The following is a 21,517-nucleotide window of genomic DNA, read 5'->3' as shown; positions in this document are numbered from 1 at the left end:
GGATCTGTAATATTTTATGCTTACAGCTTTTTGCTATTGTTGTTCCAATATGGCAGTGATGCCGGTATTAAAGTTTAATATGATTAGAAAGCTCAATTGTATAACCAAGGGGTTATACTCTTTATCTATTCTAATCTGATTAAAAGGCTTCTCTTCTGTAGCTTTCCACAATCACTTTATATCAAAACCTAGGAGCAAAGCAACCAGCACTTTGGTTTGTCCCAGATCAAACAAAATACCAAATGGATTCCTTAATTATGTACTTAATTCCTTACCCTACAAAGCTGTGTCCAAACTGCAAGCCCAGCTTGTTTGGCTTTCGTGGAGCTGTTCACTGAGAAAGGGCTGTGGAATCAGATGCCCAGGCTTGCCCCAAGGCTGCTTAAGGCTCAATAGCTGCCTGTTCATGGGCAGCAAAAAGGCATTTTGGGTGTTGCTGCCTGATGGTTTTGCATCACCATGCACTGTGCTTTGGGGTTAAAAGAGAGTTGCAGATGAGCCCCCTATTCTGTGTGCTATGGATCCATAGGATTAGCAAGCATAGCTCCAAGACCCGAGTTACGAAGTGCTCCTGATACATCTGTATCAACCCCTGCACCTGAGTCTTAAAAATGGGGGGTGGTTGTTCTGCAGACCACCTCTCTCCAAGATCCCCCAAAACTGAGTCACCACGGGGACCACCAGCTCCCGTGTAGGGGAAGCTGGTATTTGCCAGCATGGCTGGCTGCTATGGGATACAAACTGGCCTCAAAGCTACTGCCTCTTCTCTCTAAACCTGAGCCATGGTCTCTACTGGGTCTCTACACCTGGTTGCTGTTGCTAAGCAAGGAGAGAACAAAGGGGAGAACAAAGAGGGGCAGCCCCACAGGCTCTGCCCTGCTATTTCATGCCCAATTCCTCCCCAGCCTGTGATGGGAGCACTTGGCCCTCACCCCTCCTTGTGCAAACAAACTTGGCTTTCCCCACTAAGGAGCATGCTGTTGGTTTGGCTCTGCTTGCAACCCACGGAATTCCCCAGCCAGCCTTTACCAGAATAGCTCAACAACAAAAACAACCCCCAAGCCCAAACACATTCCTTCTCCTTCTAACCAGCTTCAGGCCCAGTGGATGCCACAGCTGATGCTGAGCAGGCTGCCTGTAACCAGACTCTTGAGCCAGTTTGATTTCTGAGTTTCCTGTGCGACTCTACAGACGGGATTCCATCACCGCTGTATCAGCTGCAGTGCATCACTGACATGGGTATTGCATCCATACTGCTCTGCTGATACTCAGGAGACTCATCCAACAAACAGAAGGACAACATCAACATTTAGTGAAGAATAAGCTCTCCTATCCATATAATGTTATTTGAATTGTCCCAGAAGTATAAAGTCTAAACCCTTCTAATCTTCTGAGCAGCAAGTGATTTAAGCTAGTTCTTCACTAGTGAGAGAGATTTATTTCAGGTGAGACAATGTCCCTCTCCATGTGTCTACAAAGAACCACTTTTAGATAAGTAAGCTCACCTAGATGTTGGGGTCAGAGACACAGAAAATAGGCCCTTATCTGTGGTGCCTGGTTCTGACACCCAAGAGAGTGCTGAGTTTAGCCTAAAACCACGGAGACAGCTTTTAAAGCCAAGTTAAACTGATAATATAAGTTAGAGTTTTCTTAAGTCACTGGGTGAGAAAGTTAGAGTTTAGGGTTTAAGCTACATTAGTGCATAAGAGACAACATGGAGGATTTAGGGTGTTGTCCCTTTCTCCTTCTTTCTTCTTCTAAGGGTTTTTGGGTAATAATGAGATACTGGATAAAGAAATCTGCAGTGCAGCACACAGGTGTTGGGTCATTGGGTCGCTAAAATAAATAATTTACTTGGCACTTGATTGTTGGACAAATAAACACATAAAAGACCTTGGAGAGATTCTTCATTCTCCATTTTGCACCTTGCTTCCTTAGTGTACATCGCTCTTTGTAAATATGTAATAACGATAAAAGAATAAACAACTGAGCCCAAACACAAGAAAACAAGTCTCTCTCTCTCTCTCTCATCAGTCTCGGTCCTGGGGAACAGAACCAAGCCACCAATGTCACACCCTGACACCTGGAAGTTGTCTGAGACACCTGGGAAGAGGGTGTTCACTGACCTTCCTTGGCATTATGCCACCTTTTTTCTCGGGTCACGTTGCATGTATTGCCTTCATCCAGTGTTTGCCATTGCTGCTGTCCTGCCTGGCATACACATAACTTTTAAGCCATCAGGATCTCCTACCTCAGTTTGTTAATAAACGTTTATGATCCATTGAAATTGGCTCAGAAGTAAACGGTCAAGTTTCTTTTAAAAAAGGAACTTGCCTTGCTTCTGATGTTGTCTGGGTCACATTCTGAGAACCAGAATCAGAGATTTTAATCATATCCACCCCAGACCTATTATAGAATTTAGAAATATATTCTTAATACATATTTTTAATTCTTCTGCAACATTGATTTTCCCCTTGGTTGTTCATGACTGTAAAGAGAAAGTTTAGCGTGGCAAACGAGCTTCCTACATTTCACTTTACTGGCACGCTGTGACGCAGAATAAACGCTTTTACATTCTTAACCAGAGATCCCTAGGGTTGTTTGAAAAAGGTGTTCCTCCCATGAAGCTCCAACATGCAGATGACCAAGTTCACCACCTTACACAAAGCTCTGTGTATCTCCCCCTGCAGCAATTAACTCCTTCATCTGTCTGTAAATCAGAACTCTGATGGTCTGGCTCCTACCTTACAAGAAATACAAGGCCTCATAATCTACCGGCAGGCATGGCAGATTTCTTCTGCATTTCTCTACACAGGCGTGGTTCTATTTTAAAGGAACTCAACTATTCATAACTACTGCAAGGAGCAGCAATACAGAGTCTGGGCAACTTTACTGCAAATGACTAAGAAATTGCTTTTAGATTCATTCTAGCATTGCAGACATCTAAGGATAGAGCATCCTTGCCTGCAGGAGATGGAGATGGGAGCTGATAACCACGAGGCTCAAGTTTCAGTTGTAAAACTGATGTTTCCAGCAAGACTGTCTTCTTGCATCAAGTCTCTGCTGTGAAAACATCCTCCAGCTGATCAGTACCAGCTGGCATGGAGGGGAAAAGAGGAAGCACTACTTGTGGCAAAGTACCATAAAGCACAGATCTTATCTCCACTTTAGAAAGACTTCTCAGTGCTGGGATTAATGGTTAAACAGCTGGTAGGTCACCCTGGCAGGCTGAGCATACCCTCAGACCCTTATGGTAACATTCACTAATTGTAATTTATGATAAATCACAAGAGAAAAAAAATTATCTTTAAACTGAGTTTGTACCAAGCTCCCCGTATCTTTTGCAAAGAGTGAGACGATACTTTGGAGTTATTACAATGTGTAGAATGAACTTTTATTTTCATTCATCCTTCATTAATACCATACAATTAGATAGCAATATTTGGAAAAAAAATAATCTTGAAATAATTTAAAACAGAAGGCACAGAAAACCAAACCCAACTATGCTGCTACAAGAGAAAGGGTAAAAAATTATTCAGGAAGCGAATTTATTCCGAAAAGTTTTATCGCTTAGATATTCTGATCAAAAGCTACAGCACACAGAAACAGAACTGCACAGTTTAAACTAACCCATGCTTTTATTACACTTAACATATAAAAGGGAAAAAAGATCTAAAAATATTTTTTGCAGGATTTTGAATGAAAAGTGTGATTTTTAAAATAAAAAACACTAAATCTAGTACATATGTCAAAAACTTCCCTAAAGCCTACGCACTAAGATGTACTTCACAAAAAAGTCTGCATTAAGGGCAAAGCATACAGTTAAACACCATCTGGGGATGGGAGAAAACTGGTTCTTAAATCAGTTAGAGTATCAAATAAATTTGGTGTTTGCTTCAGAAACAAGGATTTTCACTACAGTAATATACTGGAAAGGACATTCTTTTGTATTATAATATTATGAAATCAAACCAATAATATACATTACAGAGAGGAATAAAACCATTCATATGATATTTTTAACTTTTTTCTTTTTTTTTTTTTTTTTTTTTTTTTGCAAAAGAGTAACTTTATTTCTTTTGAAAACAAAGCTACTGGAATTAATGACATGCGATAATATGCCCTGATATTATACCAGCTAAGTCTGAAAACAAAGTTCATGCTTCACAATTGAAATATGCTGTGACTCTCAAATACATTCTCTGGTAATTAATAATACAATACAGAGGTCATTCATAAAATCAGTTCAGGTTGGGAACCTGGTTTATAAATGAAGCTCTTTTCAAATATTGAGAACACTGACAACACACAGGGTTAGCTCCAGGTCAGCACATTTCTTTCTGTGCTCCACCTGTCTTTTCTTAAACAAGTGGGTTCTTAGCCTGTACACATGGAAAGGCAAAGTCTAGAAGTTACAGGTTGATTTGTAAAAATACTAAATGCAATCCAAGACAAACAGTGTTACTGACAACTTAATAGCAGGTGCTCTCTAAAGGGAAAAAAAATAAAAAATCCTGAAATGCAAAAGCGATCTTTTCAGCATTTGATATCAAGGCATTTGCACATTTGTCAGGAGGTGACAGTAAGAGTGAACTTTGCAGCTTACTTTGCAGTTGGACTTGAAATCAAAGAGCTTTCCTTCTAGTCTGCTCACCTGTAAACCATAACATACGGTTTCTTAATAGCTTACTTTTTTCCCTGGAAATAATTCTCTCATTTAGAAAGTACAAGTCAGAGTTTTGTTTCCACACTTGAATAAAGAGAGCTGACAACTACAATAGAAACGGTAAAAATGATCTTCATAAAAATGTTCATCAAAATTCTTTGACATAGCAAAACATTCATTTGTAAAGTAAAGTCTAATACTGCAAGCCATTCACTCAAAGGCGACCTTGGGCACATGAATCCTTGCCAGCATTGCAACGGGAATTACTTCCATATTTCTTGTCATTATAGGGTACAAACTCTGTAATATATTAAAGTTTCCTAACAAAGAGTCCAATTATTGCACTTTATAAAAATTCTACTAGTATCAGGCTTTTGTCCTACTTTTCTATGAACATTGATGCTCTGCAAGAAAAATCTGGGGGACCAAGCAATTTCTGATGAGTAAGATGGAATACTTGAATCAGTCCGAAATATGGAATCAAAAATGGAAAGGTTTACGAAATGAAGAGATGTAACCTTTGGAAACACGTTTTGGCTCATAGCAGCAGACAGATGTGTCCTTCTGGAACTGACACACGTTCTCTTTGCCGGGAAGAGCGGACACACGAATGTTACATTTATGTATCACAATACAACTTGAGGACTTTGCAGAGAAACCCAAAGAACCCCTAAGTTCTTCTGCTGACCCTACAAGCCTAATGGGGAAAAGCTCAATGATAGCCATACTGGAGTGGGGGTTTCTCTGTGAGCTTGAGTATATTTGCATTTGTGTCAGCAATAGACATAGCAAACAGAAATAGCTATTTCAGGATGGCAAAACAGGTAGCGTAAGTCTGAGAGGCCTGTAAAAAAGGAAAATACAGCAGTTTTGGCCCTGTTTTTAACCAGCTGTATCAATAGGGAAAAAAAGATAGAGGAGATTTGTGCCAGCTATCTAGAGAAAGACGCTGCTTGAACCGAAGTGATTCACAACTCTATATGAGGCTTCCAGGCCAGCAAATCACGGTTAAAGTCACTTTGTTCCTCTGCTCCTTCAGCATGGGAACGAGTGCAGAATGACTCATTCCAACAGTGGATAGTCCATTTACAGCAACAATCATATCACCACACCTGAAAAACACAAGAAGAAAAAAGAACACATTAGGAGGCCTGCTCTGCAGTAATTAGCAGACACCAACAAACAGCATGTCACTGCTGGGGTGGTAGGTTTGCATCAGGCTGGAAAGTGTCGCTAAAATTCCCAAAGCAGTTCAATTTGAAGTCTGTCCTACTATTGAAAGATGTCCCTGCTCATTGTAAGAGCGCTGGACTAGAAAACTTTTAAAAAGGTCCCTTCCAACTTCCAGCTATTCTAGGATTAATCCAAAACTCATCTGGGAAATTCTCAAATCACTCTATTTCAATTCTAGTATCAAGATAGTTCTGCATTAAGAGGTGACCTGTACAGAAACATGAGAAGAGACATTTGGAAAGACCTAATGGAGTCAAGAGAAGATGAGAGAGCATGTGCATGACAGAAGCATTTCTGTTTGTTTGTGTGGATTATAACACATTTATACCAAACATGCCTTTACTGTGGGAGGTGTAAGTAAAGATACTTATGGTTACCAACCAACCACATTCCAACTAAGAACCTTGTTTTCAGTGGCTTATGATTTTGTCAAATATAACCATTTGGCTTGAAATCTCCCTCAGCAGATGGTTCAATTGCAGCATCTCTGCATTTTGAAATTGGTAACAAATTTGCGAGGGTGCCATTTCCTGGCCCTGAGAAAATTGACCTTGAAGGGTTAAGTTCTGGTTTTTAAAACCTTAAGAGAAACTACAAAAATGCACCTAATTTCATTCTTTATTGAGCATATTCCTTCTCTAGACAACTCTGCAACTTGAGTGCATGTCATTTCCCCAAAGTAGTCAAATGTGACTTGGAGATCAAACAGGACTCTTCCTGAAACTGATCCATTTCAGAACTGATGTCACCAAAATGTGGGCAAAAAGATGCTCTCCCGAGCTTTCCTTAGGGAAGAGCAGAAGAAGCAAAGCTATCAACACCAGTGAAATGTGCACTCAAAAGTCCTTCTCTGCCTGAACCAAGGAACCCCATCACCCAAACCAAAGTGCTGCAATTCACTGAATGACATCTCACTCCCACAGCCTTTCCAAGGAAGTAATTTTGCCTTCTATAAAAACACACCAGACAGATCATGTAAGCAGAAAACTGCCTAAACTATTGAACTGTGAAGTTATTTACTCCCTTCCTCTTCAGCCCAACATTTATATAATTTAAACAAAACAGAACAGGTTTAGAAGAGACCTGCCCCACAGTAACTCAAGGTACAGGTTCTAAGGGGCTCTCCCTTGCTGATGGCCCATTTTTAAGTCTGTATTTTCAGTGGAACAGTACATTTGAAAAGAGAGTACTATGTCACATTATCACACAAGAGTGTATTTTCCAGATGTTACAAGGAGGTAAATTTGACCATGGTGATTCTTCCACTCTTTTTAGGAATGATGCTTGAATTGCCATTTGTGTGAAGACTTCTAGTTGTTAAGTCCCCAACCTGAAATTATTTAATTTGAGTTGAACTGAGATCTTTAATTTAATCCAAACTGTTCCACAGTTGAAAAAAAAAAAAGTAATTTTGTGTTCAGCCAAGTTCTTTTTTCATTTATTTATTTAGTCACTGAACTGAAAAATCAATTACTGTCAAGGCTCTAGGCATAAGTACATTCTTTTCCTAAGTCACTTTGTACAAAAATCTGCATGTAAAAATCATACCATTAAACTTCAAGTTGCATATTCTTGACTGCCACCTTCACCAAAAATCAAGTTTATGAACAAGAGCACCCTTAATGGGAATATTTCAAGTCCTAGCTCTGAACTAATCCTACATGAGGCTAGCATGTATATCTGGATATTAAACCTGGGGGCTGCATCCAAATGTAACATTCAAGTAAAATCATATAATCTTTAAGGTCAGAAGGGACCTCAGGAGGTCTACAGCCCAACCTTCTACTGCAAGCAAGGTCAGTTGTAAGCTCTGACCAGGACTCTCAGGGCTTTACCCAGAAGTCTCAGAAACCTCCAAGGGCAGAGACCATGCAACTTACACTACTGCGTGACCATGCTCATAGGGAAATGGTTTCTCCTCATAACCAGTCACAAGCTCTTTTGTTCTATATGTGCCTGTTGTCACTCATCCTTTCACCCTGCACCACCGAAAAGCCTGGCTCTGTCTCCTCAATAATGTCCAGGTAAATACTGGAAGGGACTGCTAGCTGCCCCTGAAGCCTTCTCCTTGTGGGGCAAGCGCTCCATCTCCACCGTCTCAGGGGCTTCTGCTGAACTTCCTTCATTTATCAGTGCCTTTCCTGCCTGCTAATGACAAGGTAATGCCATGGGGACTTGGTTCCCTAACAATCTTTTCAGAAATCTTTATCATCTACTTTCTTGCCCTTCTATTAAAGCAGCAGCACCCATCTTCAGTATCAGTTTTTTTTCAGCAGTGGCTTTAGAAGGCTACGTGAAAGCATAAAGCAGTTTTTCCCACTTTGCAGAAGTTCTAACTTTTAGCTGTTCTAGAGGAAGACAAAAACTAGCTAGTTCTACACACATACAGTGCACATTGTCTCTTGGCCTGAAGTGGAGTTCAACAGGGAGACAGCAGGTGACATCAGCAGCACAGCTGGGGAAGGGTACAGGAGATGCAATCACCTCTGAGATGCTCCTTCCCCAGCAGGAACACCCTGTTATTGGTCTGCACACCACTCACCAGGGAGGCAAAGGACTACAGGGCTGCATGATCCAGCAGCACAAGATGCTACAGTATATTTCCTTAAGCAATTAGTTGTACATAACTATTTTAAAGTGGTTCATTAACTGTTGATGTTATTGCTATTATTATTATTTCTCCCCTTGTTACTTTGGCTTACTTTAATCTTCCATCAAAGTAGGCAGGAGTTCCAAGAACAATGGTTTTAATGAAGAAAGGCTGGTTTGTGTGGTTCTCCTCGTAGCCACCAACGATGCTGAAGCCCCAGCTCCCTAAATTGCTCCGCCGCAGCACCACGTCATGGCAGCTGTGCAGGCAGCTGTGGAACAGAAACACAGGATACCAAGAGAAAAGGCCATGTACGGTTTTACAGTAGGCACAACAGCTGCTATTCATTACCACTGCACTTAGTGTGGAAAAGAAGGGGAGGGATGGTGATTAGACCTCTGTTCCCAGAGAAATTTTGCTATATTCAAACCAATTACCAAAAATCCCCTGCAATCTTGAGACAGAGAAGTGTTTTAACAAAAGTAATGCAGTGGTAGAGTAATTACTTAAATACAGTTAACTCTGCAAACTGACAGTAGTAGAACTGCATTTTAGGGATTTCACAGGTGGCAACAATGTGGGTGGAAAATCAATACCTGATGTGTTCAGTTCGCAAGTCAAAAATGCAGAGCATTTGTCTTCCACCCCCAGCTAGTTTAAGCTTTTTCTACTTTAAGTAGAATTTTAAAAATTAAAAATCCATGCACAATCTTCATTACCTCTGTACTGATTCATCACCACTAATGAAAATATAAATGACTAACCATTTTATTACACAGAATGTAAATAATTCAGATCACACTCTACTGCTATATGTTATCAGCCCTAGTGAAAATTAATTCTTGTGAGTGAAGTTGGCAATGATTGTAATTTAAAAAACAAACAGATATAGAAATTAGCTATTCAGGAAAAAGATGCCAAGTTCTTTACCGTTGTTTGACAGTGCTTTAAAGCACAATGCATGACATAGTATTAGGGGCCATACAGAGGCATCTGTAGCATGAAAGAAATAAACCACTAGGTAAGAAATAAACTGCTGCTAAAGCATGAAAAGGAAGTGTATTTACCAAAACTGGGAGCCATTTATTGAGATTACTTGTTAATACTTTAACAGAAGATGAATTAATTGACAGTTAAACTCAGAAAAAGTGAAACCTCTGGAGGGCCAATGTGTGGTTGTGTTATCTGCAGTTGCCTTCTGCTCCCAGTCTGTTTGGTTTGTGTTGTGGTTTTACACTGTAAGTACAGACCTGGTAAATACATCAGAGGTAAATGAATTAACCTGCATGCCCTGACTGAAGTTAACAACTCTACTAGCTGCAGTTGGAGCTCTTCTTGATAACAAGTGATGCCAGAATGAGATTATAGCTGCAGCCTCAAGAGAGTGAGGAGTACAAATGATGTCCAGCAGATTGCAGATTAGTTAAGGGGAGGAAGCTTGCTGCAAACCTCGAAGAGTTTTTGTGTTTGGCAGAGATGGTAGCGAATTCTTGAAAAAAAACGATGTGAGCCTATAGTTACACAGCTACGGTCTTGGCACAGGACAAGTCAGGAGTCTGTCAGAATAGCCAGAATCTGATGTAATATTCTGAAGTTAAGCATTTGGCCTCATAAACTTAGGTAGCAGATTAGCAAAGAGACAGATGGATATATACTTTGTGGTTTTATTGGCAATTGCTCTGGTATTAGATATCCTATAGAAAGTTACAGTACAATAAAGCAATAAAAAAGATGAATTGTGCCTGAACAGAAGATTCCACATGGGTAGTTACTATGGTTTGTGAAGGGATAAATCAAATCTATTCATCTTTGAGTTTCCTAAGGAAACATTGCTCCTGTTCACAGCCCACTTCCTAAGCACACTGCCAACTGAATACAGCTGAGATGGCCAGGCAGAAATAAGGGCAGATGTGCTGCAACTAAGGAGGTCTCTGCTTCTTTATGTCTCTTGAAGGAATTAGCTTAAAACAGCTAAGTAAGTACTTAATCGATTAATTCTGTACCTTGGAAGTCCCAGCCACATGACCCAGGACGGTGACCAGCTGGCATCGTATTCGTTTTCACTGATGGTACTCAATTGTTCTTCATTAACCTGGGGCTGCTCTTCTACAATCTGGACTTCCAGGGCTTTCAGGGCAACTACTGACGAGGCAGCACTAGCCTTCAGCATGGCCACGGCCTCACTGTGACTCAGGTTGGTCAGATCAATGCCATTGATGTTCAGCAGCACATCACCTGTTCCAAACAACGAGGGAGAGCACATCAGTCTGACAGTCCTGCCCACCTACAGCACCTCCCGTGCCAGGGCTTCATTCCATACTGGAGTCTTTGGACCTGAGACAGTCTGAACTAACAGACTAATAGCTCTGAAGCCTTTATATTGTCAGCTTGAAACTTTAATGTATAGAGCTTGTATCAAGTTGGATCAGTGTAATTTATTTCCACATTAACACACCGAACACCGTGACTCTTATGTGTACTGCCCTGAAAAATCAGGAATACAAATTACTTAAGTACCTCACCAGCTTGGCTGCAACTGCTACTGCAGATGCCATGACACAACTGTTTCCAGATGTGGATCTTGGGTTCACCCTAGCTTTAAAAGTGAAGGAAGAATGATGGCAGGAACAATGCAGGCACCTCAAAGTAGCCAATTAATGTAGACAGGTGAGGTTCCACTTTTAATGCATCTTTAATGCATTTAAAGTGCTTCAATGCATGTGATTTTACTAACTTGTTACTTGGGAGAAGAAAATGGAATTCAAGAACTACTGGGATGTGGGAAGTTTCACACAAAACTCAGTTAATTCAAAGAAAGAAATGGAGCATCTCTACAAAGATAATCTGGAAAGAGTCAAAGACAGAGAAAGATTGCCACAATTTTAGTTTTATGTTTTTTAAAAGCCCCAGGATGAAAACAAGAATGTTATTAACTATCCAGAGGCAGACTCCTTTTCCACACAATGTCTCACCAATGAAAGCCAGAAAAACCAGAGCAACAGTGCAAACACCTGGGTCACATTTGATATGAGACTCAGTTTTCAAAAGGTTTTTCCTTCCAGTAGCTTCTGTGGCTATTTAATGTTAAACAATGAAAGAACAATAGTGATTCTTCTATCAAGTATGTTTTTCATAGTAGTACAGAAAAAGAAAGCATACCTGCTGGTGTGTGGGTGTAAATCTCCCTTTCTCAGCATAGAAGGATGCTCCCACACTGTTCTTTTAAATGTACAATCTGTGAAGTTTTTTCCTAAATTTCTTTCCTGAAACATTCTGTAATTCTGTGAACTGTGAATCACAGAGATCCCATAGGCAGTCTCTGATTCACATATGACACAATATGTTTTAATCATCAAATGCTTTGCTATCAATTATGCAGGACTGCCTTCACCTATGCTGAGCCTAACCTCCACCACCTCTTTCCCTTCTACAAAGCCAAGGAACAAGGAGAAGTGTTACAGCACCCCTGAAGACCAGCAAACTCTTGCTGTCCCAGAGGATAAGAAAGCTTTTGGGAACCAGGATTAACACTGATGTAGCTTTTGGGGAAAATTTTGTGTGGGTGAGCTGTGGCCTGTCATCAGAGCTTCTCTACTGTTCAGATATTATACTGGGGAGCAGAGATTCCTTGGACAGAGATGTGGTACAACTCACTAAAACACAAAAACAGGATGTGTCTGCATCACAGTGACCCTCAGCTCAGGGGATTACCATCAGCTTTAAAGAATTTAACCATACATTTCCTGATCTTATCCATTTCCTCTGCCATCATGCTGTAAACATCCCCTTCCCATAAAAGGTGAAAGTGCAACACTAAATACTGTATTTCCATTATTAAATCATGAAGAAAAACATCCATAAGCTTTTTCCTACATCTGTGAGAGGACTTTTTGACATTGAGACTCGAGAATGCTGCGGTCAAAAAGCAACCAGAGGTAGCCATGCCACCAGGGAAGCCAAACCCCACCTCGTTTAATCCTGCCGTCTCTTGCCAAACACCCGTGAGGCTGCACGCTTGTCACAAAGATGGGCAGTTCACCACTTTTGCTGCCTCTGCCTCCTGCCACTGTCATTCCCAGAGATTCATGTGGCTCTTTTTTCACAGTAATGTGCTTTTCTTGGCATGTAACACACTGGGAGAGATCCTGTTTAATAAGGATGAATAACATTGTTAAAACTAAGGAAAAGAACAAGCAACCCAAAACCGAAAACCAGAACAAAACCAACTAAATACACCCCAAAGCCACACTGACACTTTAATGGAACAGTTTAAAAGCACTAAGTAGCGGAAGCCAGCTTTGGCTGGATTTCTTGTAGGTCAGATCCATGCTACCTCAAAAAAACCCCCAAATCACCAACAAAAACCCTATGGGTGTGGATACTTAAACATAGATAGAAAGCTTATAAAGGCCCATCTTGAAATCTTACCCTAGTTTTTCTTAACATCTTACGCTGGAAGAGGCTCAATTTCAGGACTGCGCTACAAAACTATATGGTCAAAAGTCTGGAGACAAACCAGATACAAATCTTTTGATGTCTTCATGAACATCAGCATTACTTCATTTGTCAGTAGCATATGCTTCAGAATTACAAAGAAGCTCCTAAGACATGAAAACATGTTTTCATGATGACAGTAAGGGACCCTTTAAAGTCCTTATGCATCATGTTCTCTTTTGCAGCTGGTATGTAGAACCTCCTAGAGCACAAACTAAGGCCAATTGATGCTAATGGCTTGTAATGGGTACCTTGGGTAGTCTCTCTAATGATTATAATGAAGACTCAAGCTTGAAACAAGAAGAGATCCTGTATTAAATTTTCCAGCAACCAAATGATGAAGTTCAGCCTGTATTTAGTTCTGCCCAATAAAAAAAGAACTAAATCTAAATCAAAGTAAATTTTATTTGCTGAAGCCTTTCCCTCAGGCTATTAAGTAAAAGATTCAAACCACATACACCTGTGGTAGCATCTTAAATTGACAGAATACTTGCAAGGAATCCAAAATAATGAAAGAAATAACCTGGGATATTCTTCAAAGTATATATGTGTATATATTCTCCTGCCTTCTCTTGGAAAATGACAACATTGTCTTCTTTGACCTCCAATACCTTGTGTTTCTTCTGACTGGCTGTCCTCACATAATCATGGAATCACATTAATCATGGAAGTAGCTATATGTAAACACATCATAGCTTACAAAGACAATTTCTAAGGCTTCAGGCTTCAGGACTGGCTGCTGCCACACAATCATATAAACATATTTTAAGCCACAAAGCTTCAAAGCCAACTACATGTTAATGAGAGAAAGATAAATGATACAAAACATGAGAAATGTCCACTTGCTGTTACATGTGACTTCCAATTTTAAAAGAGCCCACAGATAGCACTAATCCATGAGGGAAGTCCACTTATCAAACTTTGGATCAGCTTTGTAACTGTGGTAAGAGCATAGCTCATGCTGGCATGTGCAAACTTGCTCCAAGCTCTGACATCAACAAACTAATTGTGTGGGTACGGCCCAGTGCTGTGGTGAGTACCCACAGCCATGGTATTCAGGAGCCTCACCTTTGCCCATCATGAGGAAAACAACCTTCCTAGACCCTCATTTGTTCTTCTCTGAAATGATCCCCACTTTTAAAAGAAAACACTATCAATGCATGTAAGTTATCCCAACAGAAGTATACTAAATAGTAAAGCAAATAGAGTGGACAGGTGGAAAGGTGGGTTTGTTGACATGGTCAACCTAATTATTTCACAAAGTTAACTTCTTAAGAGTTAGGATTTGTATTTTTCTAATTAGAAGAACATCTCAAGCACAAGCTCTATTTTTGCATGTCTTCCAAATAATTTGATACTAGTTTCACAAAAGTCCCTTCATTTTTCCTTCCTCTCCCTTCTGGAGATCCTGCAGTACTCAGCAGCCTTGCAGCCAGGACTGTTGACTCACTAAGGAGATGACACATCCCTCCAACATGGCCTTTATGTGCTGGATGGTGGGCACCACACCTCTTTCCTGGCTGCAGCCAGCACAACAGCAACAAAAACTGTAACAGTCTTGAATGACAGCCCTTCCATGCAGGAGTACCAGCCACTGTCTTAGATGAAGTCTAACAACTACAGCTGCATGAGCTCACAGAACTTGCTTCTTTCACTGTAGTCAGCAAATCCAAAAACATACTGAAAACTTGTGTATCTTTTGCTCCTACTCCAGACATGATGCAGGACTTGAGTACCTAGAAGTCATCACCACTTTTTTATTAATTAGTTAAAAAAAAAAAAATCCTTCCTTCCAGCTTTGCCTTGCTACACACACCACCACATAAGTAAACCAGTGGTTTTTTCTTTCAGAAGGAGAAGCACCAACCTTATGTGAGCTAGGTCTGCTGTGGAACAGCTGCTGGGACTGGTGCTGGTGTGAGTTGCTGTTGTGAGTCCCGGTGTCTCGGATAATGCTGACTGTCTGTGACTTCAGGGGTCTAGAGATGATCAAGTTCACTCTCTCCCCGCTCGCCTGTTGAATACATTAGGTCATCAAAAGTCACCAAGTTTGACAGGATATTGATTATTAGGAAGGGAGAAAAACATAAGAATGTGAAACAAGACAACAGCAGACCTTGTTTTCCAATTCCTTCTTAGACTGCACACTCCCTTACTTGCTTCTTTTTGCAATTACCCCCAGAATGGAGAGGAAAACAACATTCCTCCTTCACCTCTGATGTTACCTTTACATCAGCTAAAAATCCTCCATCAGAAGGACCATTTTTCACTTTGTGTTTCAAAGCTTCAAATGTTAAAATTCATCCCATTCCATTTGCAGCCTCTGTGAACTCCAGCAACACAAAACAATAAATGGAAGAAATGCCTATGTGATAGCTCCAAGATCTGCAGCTTTTGACCAGAAGCTCTGAACACCTCTGGTACTTCTCAAAGATACTTGCAAGAAAGATGTTAAACATGAGCGTACCATCATATTCTGGATTTTGGGGATTACTAGGAGACCCAGTTATCAGATGTCAATAAAGCATCAACTCTTTTTATTGCTGCAAAGCTGCACCTCAAAAGGTAAAAGTTGCCAAATGCTAAATTCCAATCACTGTATACAAAGATTGGGAAACTGAAATTACAATTCCCAAGATGACTATTTTAATTTCACTGCAAGAACTCTTGAAATTATTCCTGAAACAAGTATTCACTACTCATTTGTATCAGAGTTCTCTGTGTGGTGCTTTAAGCAAAGATAACTGCACCAGACTGCAGAAACATACTAATGGTATAATCCAGCTTTCCTAAAAACAGAGCCATTTTCACGAACACCCCATCAGCAGGAAGTAGCAAAGTGCTACATCTGTTTCCTTGCGGGCTGGGAGAAAGGCATGGAGTAAAGGTTTTCCTGCGGGGGCATAGAAGGGTCATATGCCACACTACAACAAGCTTTGGGTAATATTAGTGTCCAAAACATAACCAGACACTGGAAACAGCCCTTTTCTGAACACTCAGAAAATGAGTTGTACCATGCAGAACTCATGGAAAACATCTATTTGACTTCCCAGCTGCTACGTGCTGACTCTAACATCTGACAAATTACTTCCTTGTTTTAACTCAATTCCATGCACAGGCAAATCAATAAAAATCAAAGTCCACTTCTATAGAGTTTACTGAAAGATTAAAATACAATACATACATAAAATAATAATAATAATCATCCTTTTTTTTTTTTTGCTGCTAAGCAATAGGCTACAATAGGCTACTCTCCTTGCTCACATGAGCCGCCTTCTAAGCTTTAGGCGGCATTCCAGGGAAGGCTAATGTATTTTTCACTTCTGAGGAGGTGAAGTTCATCTGGTAGGTGCCAAAGCAGATCCTGTTCTTAACTATGATTTTCAGAACATAAATCACTGTAAGTTACACTGACCCAGGCTTTTAGGCCTCACACAAGCTGCTCAGTCTGGGAACAGACTCTAGAAATAAAGCTGAGCTAAGGGCTCAGGTAGGGAAAGCAAATTACCTGTATAACCTGAGCAGCAAGCTCCGGTGTGCCGTGCTTCAAGTCGTGTCCATTGATGGCCAGCACGCGGTCATTACTGCAGAGCCTGCCGTCCTGAGCAGCCAAACCCCCTTCCAAGAGGTCGAGGATAAAAACCCCCGGCTCATCCGTTCTGCGCACCAGCTTGATGCCGAGCTGCTCGCTGGAGTCACGCTTGTGCAGCGTCACCTGGAAGCTGTCCTCCCGCCCGGAGCCCGGCGCGTCCGCGTGGTTGTGCGTGCGGCTGCCGAAGCGCCGCTCCCGCAGCACCGTCAGGTGCAGCACCGAGCACGGCTGCGACAGCACGGCTCGAGCGTGGTTGTGGGACACGTTGCTTATGTCAAAGCTATTGACCTGCAAAACAACAGCAAAAGAAGTCACAATGGTGTTTTCATATGTTTAGTTAAGTCCTTTCCAAAGTAAATTCCTTCGCTGCAAAACCAGCTTGGAGCAACCTATGCATCTGATCTTACTAGGCTTCCTCTCTTGTCCTTCCATTCTTTCTTGCAAATTCACATTGGGTTTTCAGTCTACAAACCTATTTTCAGGTTGGAAAAGATCCTCAACATTATCAAGTACAGGTGTTAACCCAGCACTGTCAACTCCACCACTAAACCATGTCTCCAAGTTCCACATCTACATGCCTTTTAAACGGCCCCAGGGATGGTGACTGCACCACTTTCCTGGGCAGCCTGTTCCAGTGCTTAACAACCCTTTTGTGAAGAATCTTTTCCTAATATCCAATCTAAGCTTCCCCTAGGCACTACTTCAGGTGTTTTCCCACAAAGGTGACAACATGTCCCCAAAAATGAACACTCTCTGCCATCACAGGCCAAGGTTTTTGTCCTCTTGGTCTATACTTGTCTTCCTTAGATCTCTACATTGTTTGTTCTCCAGGAGAAAAACATGGCATGTGCTTTCAAGGTCAAGCCCAGCATCACTTGAAATTGCAAAATAATAGCTATAAAAAGAATGCATCCAAATCTCTGAAGCAAGCTTGTGTCTTACAATATGCAGCACCTTAATTATGTGAAAAAATAAAAAAACTGAAGTCAAGAATAATGAAATTGGTTCATTTAATACAGTAGAAAAAAGGTAGTTGTACTAATTGTCAAGTCTTGGCACGAACTTAGATTTTTCACAGATTTCAACTAGGCCAGAGTTTCAGACTTGTAACCTGTATCACCCAAAATTCAGCTGTAAATTAAAAACAGATTATACTTTCTCTACCTAGAACTAAAAATTGTTTGTTATATGGCCCATATAGATGATACAAAGATCAGTAATCTTCAGTCATTTCTTGCAACTGTAAAAATAAGAACTGACAGTACAATGAAATTGGGCAGAAAAGAGTAGTATGAAAAAAAATGCAGCACAAAAGCTGTGTTTGCCTTGTTTTGTAAGAAAGCATTCAAAGTTAACATTAGAATCTCATCCTTGGCCTTGGTGGAGAAATCTCTGCCCCACGATTTCAGCAGATAGAAACTAACACCAAATGGTCTATACTGATTGATGTGCCTTACCTAAGCCTTTTAATACTCCCCATTGCAACCTAAGCAAACATGCAGCTTCTCACCATCTAACAGCAATATTAAAATGAAAAAAATATACAAAATAATTTATGTACAACAGCTGCCACATTTACACCACACATCTGAACTGAGGGGATCCCAGAAGTCTCTGCTGAACCATTTGGCTGTGGTGGCTTCCGACAGTGAAAGGAGGACTGCGCCCTCCCTGAGACACCTCCAGCCCAAAACCCAGCACAAAGACACTGTTCCTGGCAGCACCATGAGCTCAGACAGAACCATGCTGGTGTCCTGCTCTGCTGCTGCCCTGGGACAGGCTGTAACCTTGTGCAGAGGGAAAAGAGGCACAGCTAGGAGAAATAACATTTAGAGCTGCCTCCCACAAAAACCACTAGGACCTATCCATCAGAGCCCTTAAATTAAATCCATTTTTATTTTTAACTATAGCTAGCTAAAGTAAATACATAAAGTATGGGAGCACTCAAGGGGCACAGAAGAATATATGCAATAAAATGTTATTCTTCTTTCTATAAGGCAGTTTAAAATTTCAGAATAAAACAGCCTTAGCACTTCTTGGGGAAAGAGATTCTCATTAGGACATGCTTCACATGAATTACAGTCACAGTCCAGCACAAAAAAAGAGACAATTTGTAGAGCACTTTGAAAATGTTAGGCTCCTATCTGTACCTTGCAGACAACACAAGCTTTTATGTAGCTGTTACTAAATGCTGTTCCCACAGCTCTTAAAAGGGTAATACTTCTTGTTTGACTGGGCAAGAAAATGCTGAATTTCATCTCACAGTCCTTTCTGGTTCTGTCTTTTAGACCTTTACAGCTCATAAAAGCCCTGGAAGACATTTTCAGAAATATCTAACCAAAGTCTGCATGCTGAGCTGCACCTAAGTTCACCTAATTATAGATGGCAGAGATTGAACCTTATCATTTTAATACAACAGCTCAGCATCTGCACAGGTAAATTCAAAGAAATAAAGATATTCTACCTCCCCCCAAAATTTAGGTTTTACCATCTGTACCTCTCCCTTGGCATGAGAGAAGGACTTGCTTGGACACCCACTTAGCATCTGACAGCCCCACTGCCAGGCTGTTGATAGGGAAGACTCACTGCAGCTAGTAAATTCCTGTTTACAGTCAATTCACTGCCATTTATGGCTTTGGAAACTGTAACTGACACCTGCCCAAACAGCAGGAATTTCCAAAGCTTCACTGGAACTCAAGCTCCCTATTCTGTCAAACAGTAGAGCCCTTAGTATAAAAATAAATGAGGCAGCATTCAATCAGTGTCTGCAATTACTTGTTAAAAAGGCAACATCTTGGAAACCTCTTGGGTTGTTTTCTTGGCCAGCCACTATGCTTACACTCCAAGAGAGGAAAAAGGCACATTTCTCAAAAGGGACTTTATTTTCTGAAGTGCAAACTAATTTTATTCCAAGGGTAACTACTGTATTTATGCTACTTCTATTGGCTTGATTTCAAAACAGTGAAGTGAAGTGAAGAAGGCTTACAACTACATTTGGACTGATCTTAGGCTGCCAGATCAAAAGCAAACATTCTTACTGAAGTAACTTTGAATTGACAATAATGTATTTGTTTCAGGTGGAATGATTAAAAATAGAAATTGGATGACTGTTCTGTTTATGTAGCACTCAGTTACTGCCACTCTTAAGTGTTGTATAAACAACCCCTTCCTATAATGTAAAAGCTAAAATTTCAAAATTAATAGAATTTGATCTTTTTATACTGCCTGTGGCTAATTACTTAAAACCAAAACAAAAATACACAGTCAAAACCAACTTACATTTTGTTTATTTTTTTTTTCTTTAAATACTTAGAGCACCTTGCTTCAAATCCTTCCATTGAAACCTATCATTGAGTCTTTTATACATACTGAAAGATGTCGGTCAACTGCCTCAGCTTTTGGAAGGCACCATTGAAGTCAGATTAAAATAACAGTTTAGATGAAACCAGCCTTGCAATCCACAAATTGCTTTTTACATAGGACAAGTTACGCCAACTTGCTAGCCAGAAATAACCTTGGGCTCCTTCGGAATGCATGCACAAAGTTGAAATAAGGACCAAGTCCCACAACATTTAAAAACAGAAAAATAAACTTGTATTTTAAATGTTGACAACAGATGCCAGGGAGGAGAGCTAATTCCAGTGACTGGTCCGACAAACAACACAAAGCATGATAGCCAAAAGTGTTAGAACAACAGGCTCTGCTCTGAATATTAATTTGCTTTCCAACTGATAATTGCAAAGCTAACATTGACACAACATAGTCTGACAAGGAAAATCTTCCATCTCATTTTAACAACAATTCTGCAAGGAGTGAATAGAAAGCAAGCAGACAGAATATGTAATTAGGTTCCATACTTGAAGTATTTGGTCTCCAGCAAGAAGTCTTCCATCTCTGGCAATGATCCCATCTCGATAAACCTCTTGAATGACAATGTTGATCAAAGGTGTTTCATTGCCACCCACTATGCTAATTCCTAATTCAATATAAGGATTGGACCGATGAATTTCAATAGTAGTGATCTCTCCTTCAGGCAAGGTAGGTGGCTGTTGATTTGCTGCCAATTATTTTTAAAAAGAAAGACAATTAATATATTTTCTACCTCATTCACTTCCAATAAAATAAATCACCAAAAGATAATGTAGACAGGCCACAAAGCAGCAATTTCACAAAAAACTAAAGCAGTGCAAATGGATCCGTTCTACTACTTGTTGAAACCCCTAGCTTGTTAGAAAGGAACTGACAACTTAGTAGAATCCATGTTTCCTGAAATGAGGTCATTTGAATTGGAACAGGATATTCTGAACCCTTTGGATCCCGTCCATTATAATAAATTTCATATGCTTCACTGGGTGACCTGGGGATTTGCACTTGGTGATGATAAAAATGTATTTTAGGGGTTATCCCATGATAAGCTCTTTGTCTTGCAACTGCATGAGGAGCTGCTATTGAGTTACCTGGTCAACTGAAGCCCATTTCTGAAGCAAACATGGAGAGGAAAAAGGAGATTGATAAAGGATCGCAAATATAGAGGAGAAGAAAGGGGATGGGACCAGCTTCCTCTGTGGTAAGGCTCAGCACTTCCTCTCTAAAATCCCAGATACTAAAGGTGTTGCTGCTCATTTGGTGCAGATGGGTGCAGGAGTACCTCAGCTGCCTTTTTGCTTGAGCAGGACAGCACTCTATGTAAGAAGGCTGCTGCTCCAGTTGGGGAGAAATGGTAAAGAGGGAAAAACAAATCTCATCTTAGAAAACAACTTTTGGAATTTTAGAGGAACTACACTCCTTCCATCTCACTTGTAAGGCCAGTCCCACTAACAGATTAACATGAACTACTGCACCATGACACAATAAATGATGATACAGCACCACAGTAGCTGGCATACACTCTGAGATATTTCTTTCCTTCCTGTGACTTTATCTCAGTTGTAAACTTGCACAT

General features: G+C 40.5%; 1 protein-coding gene across 7 annotated transcripts in view; it reads right to left on the bottom strand.

Annotated features, from left to right (window-relative positions):
- Positions 1–3,372: 3,372 nt before the first annotated feature.
- The window catches only part of LNX2 (ligand of numb-protein X 2), a 59,669-nt gene continuing 41,524 nt past the window's right edge, over positions 3,373–21,517 (bottom strand). For all 7 annotated transcript variants that reach the window (XM_086881694.1, XM_086881695.1, XM_086881698.1 and 4 more), the window contains 7 exons: positions 20,433–20,632; positions 16,492–16,863; positions 14,851–14,997; positions 12,457–12,634; positions 10,493–10,724; positions 8,602–8,760; positions 3,373–5,778 (listed from right to left, as the gene is read on the bottom strand). In XM_086881694.1, the coding sequence (XP_086737820.1) occupies positions 5,643–5,778; positions 8,602–8,760; positions 10,493–10,724; positions 12,457–12,634; positions 14,851–14,997; positions 16,492–16,863; positions 20,433–20,632 (1,424 nt within the window). In that variant the 3' untranslated portion in view covers positions 3,373–5,642. The remainder of the gene's footprint in view (positions 5,779–8,601; positions 8,761–10,492; positions 10,725–12,456; positions 12,635–14,850; positions 14,998–16,491; positions 16,864–20,432; positions 20,633–21,517) is intronic.

The sequence above is a fragment of the Cyanistes caeruleus genome, chromosome 3 (assembly GCF_971803275.1).
Source record: "Cyanistes caeruleus chromosome 3, bCyaCae1.hap1.1, whole genome shotgun sequence".
NCBI lineage: Eukaryota > Metazoa > Chordata > Aves > Passeriformes > Paridae > Cyanistes > Cyanistes caeruleus.
Note: the sequence above shows the minus strand (reverse complement) of the source record. Positions and strands in the feature narration are given on the sequence as shown.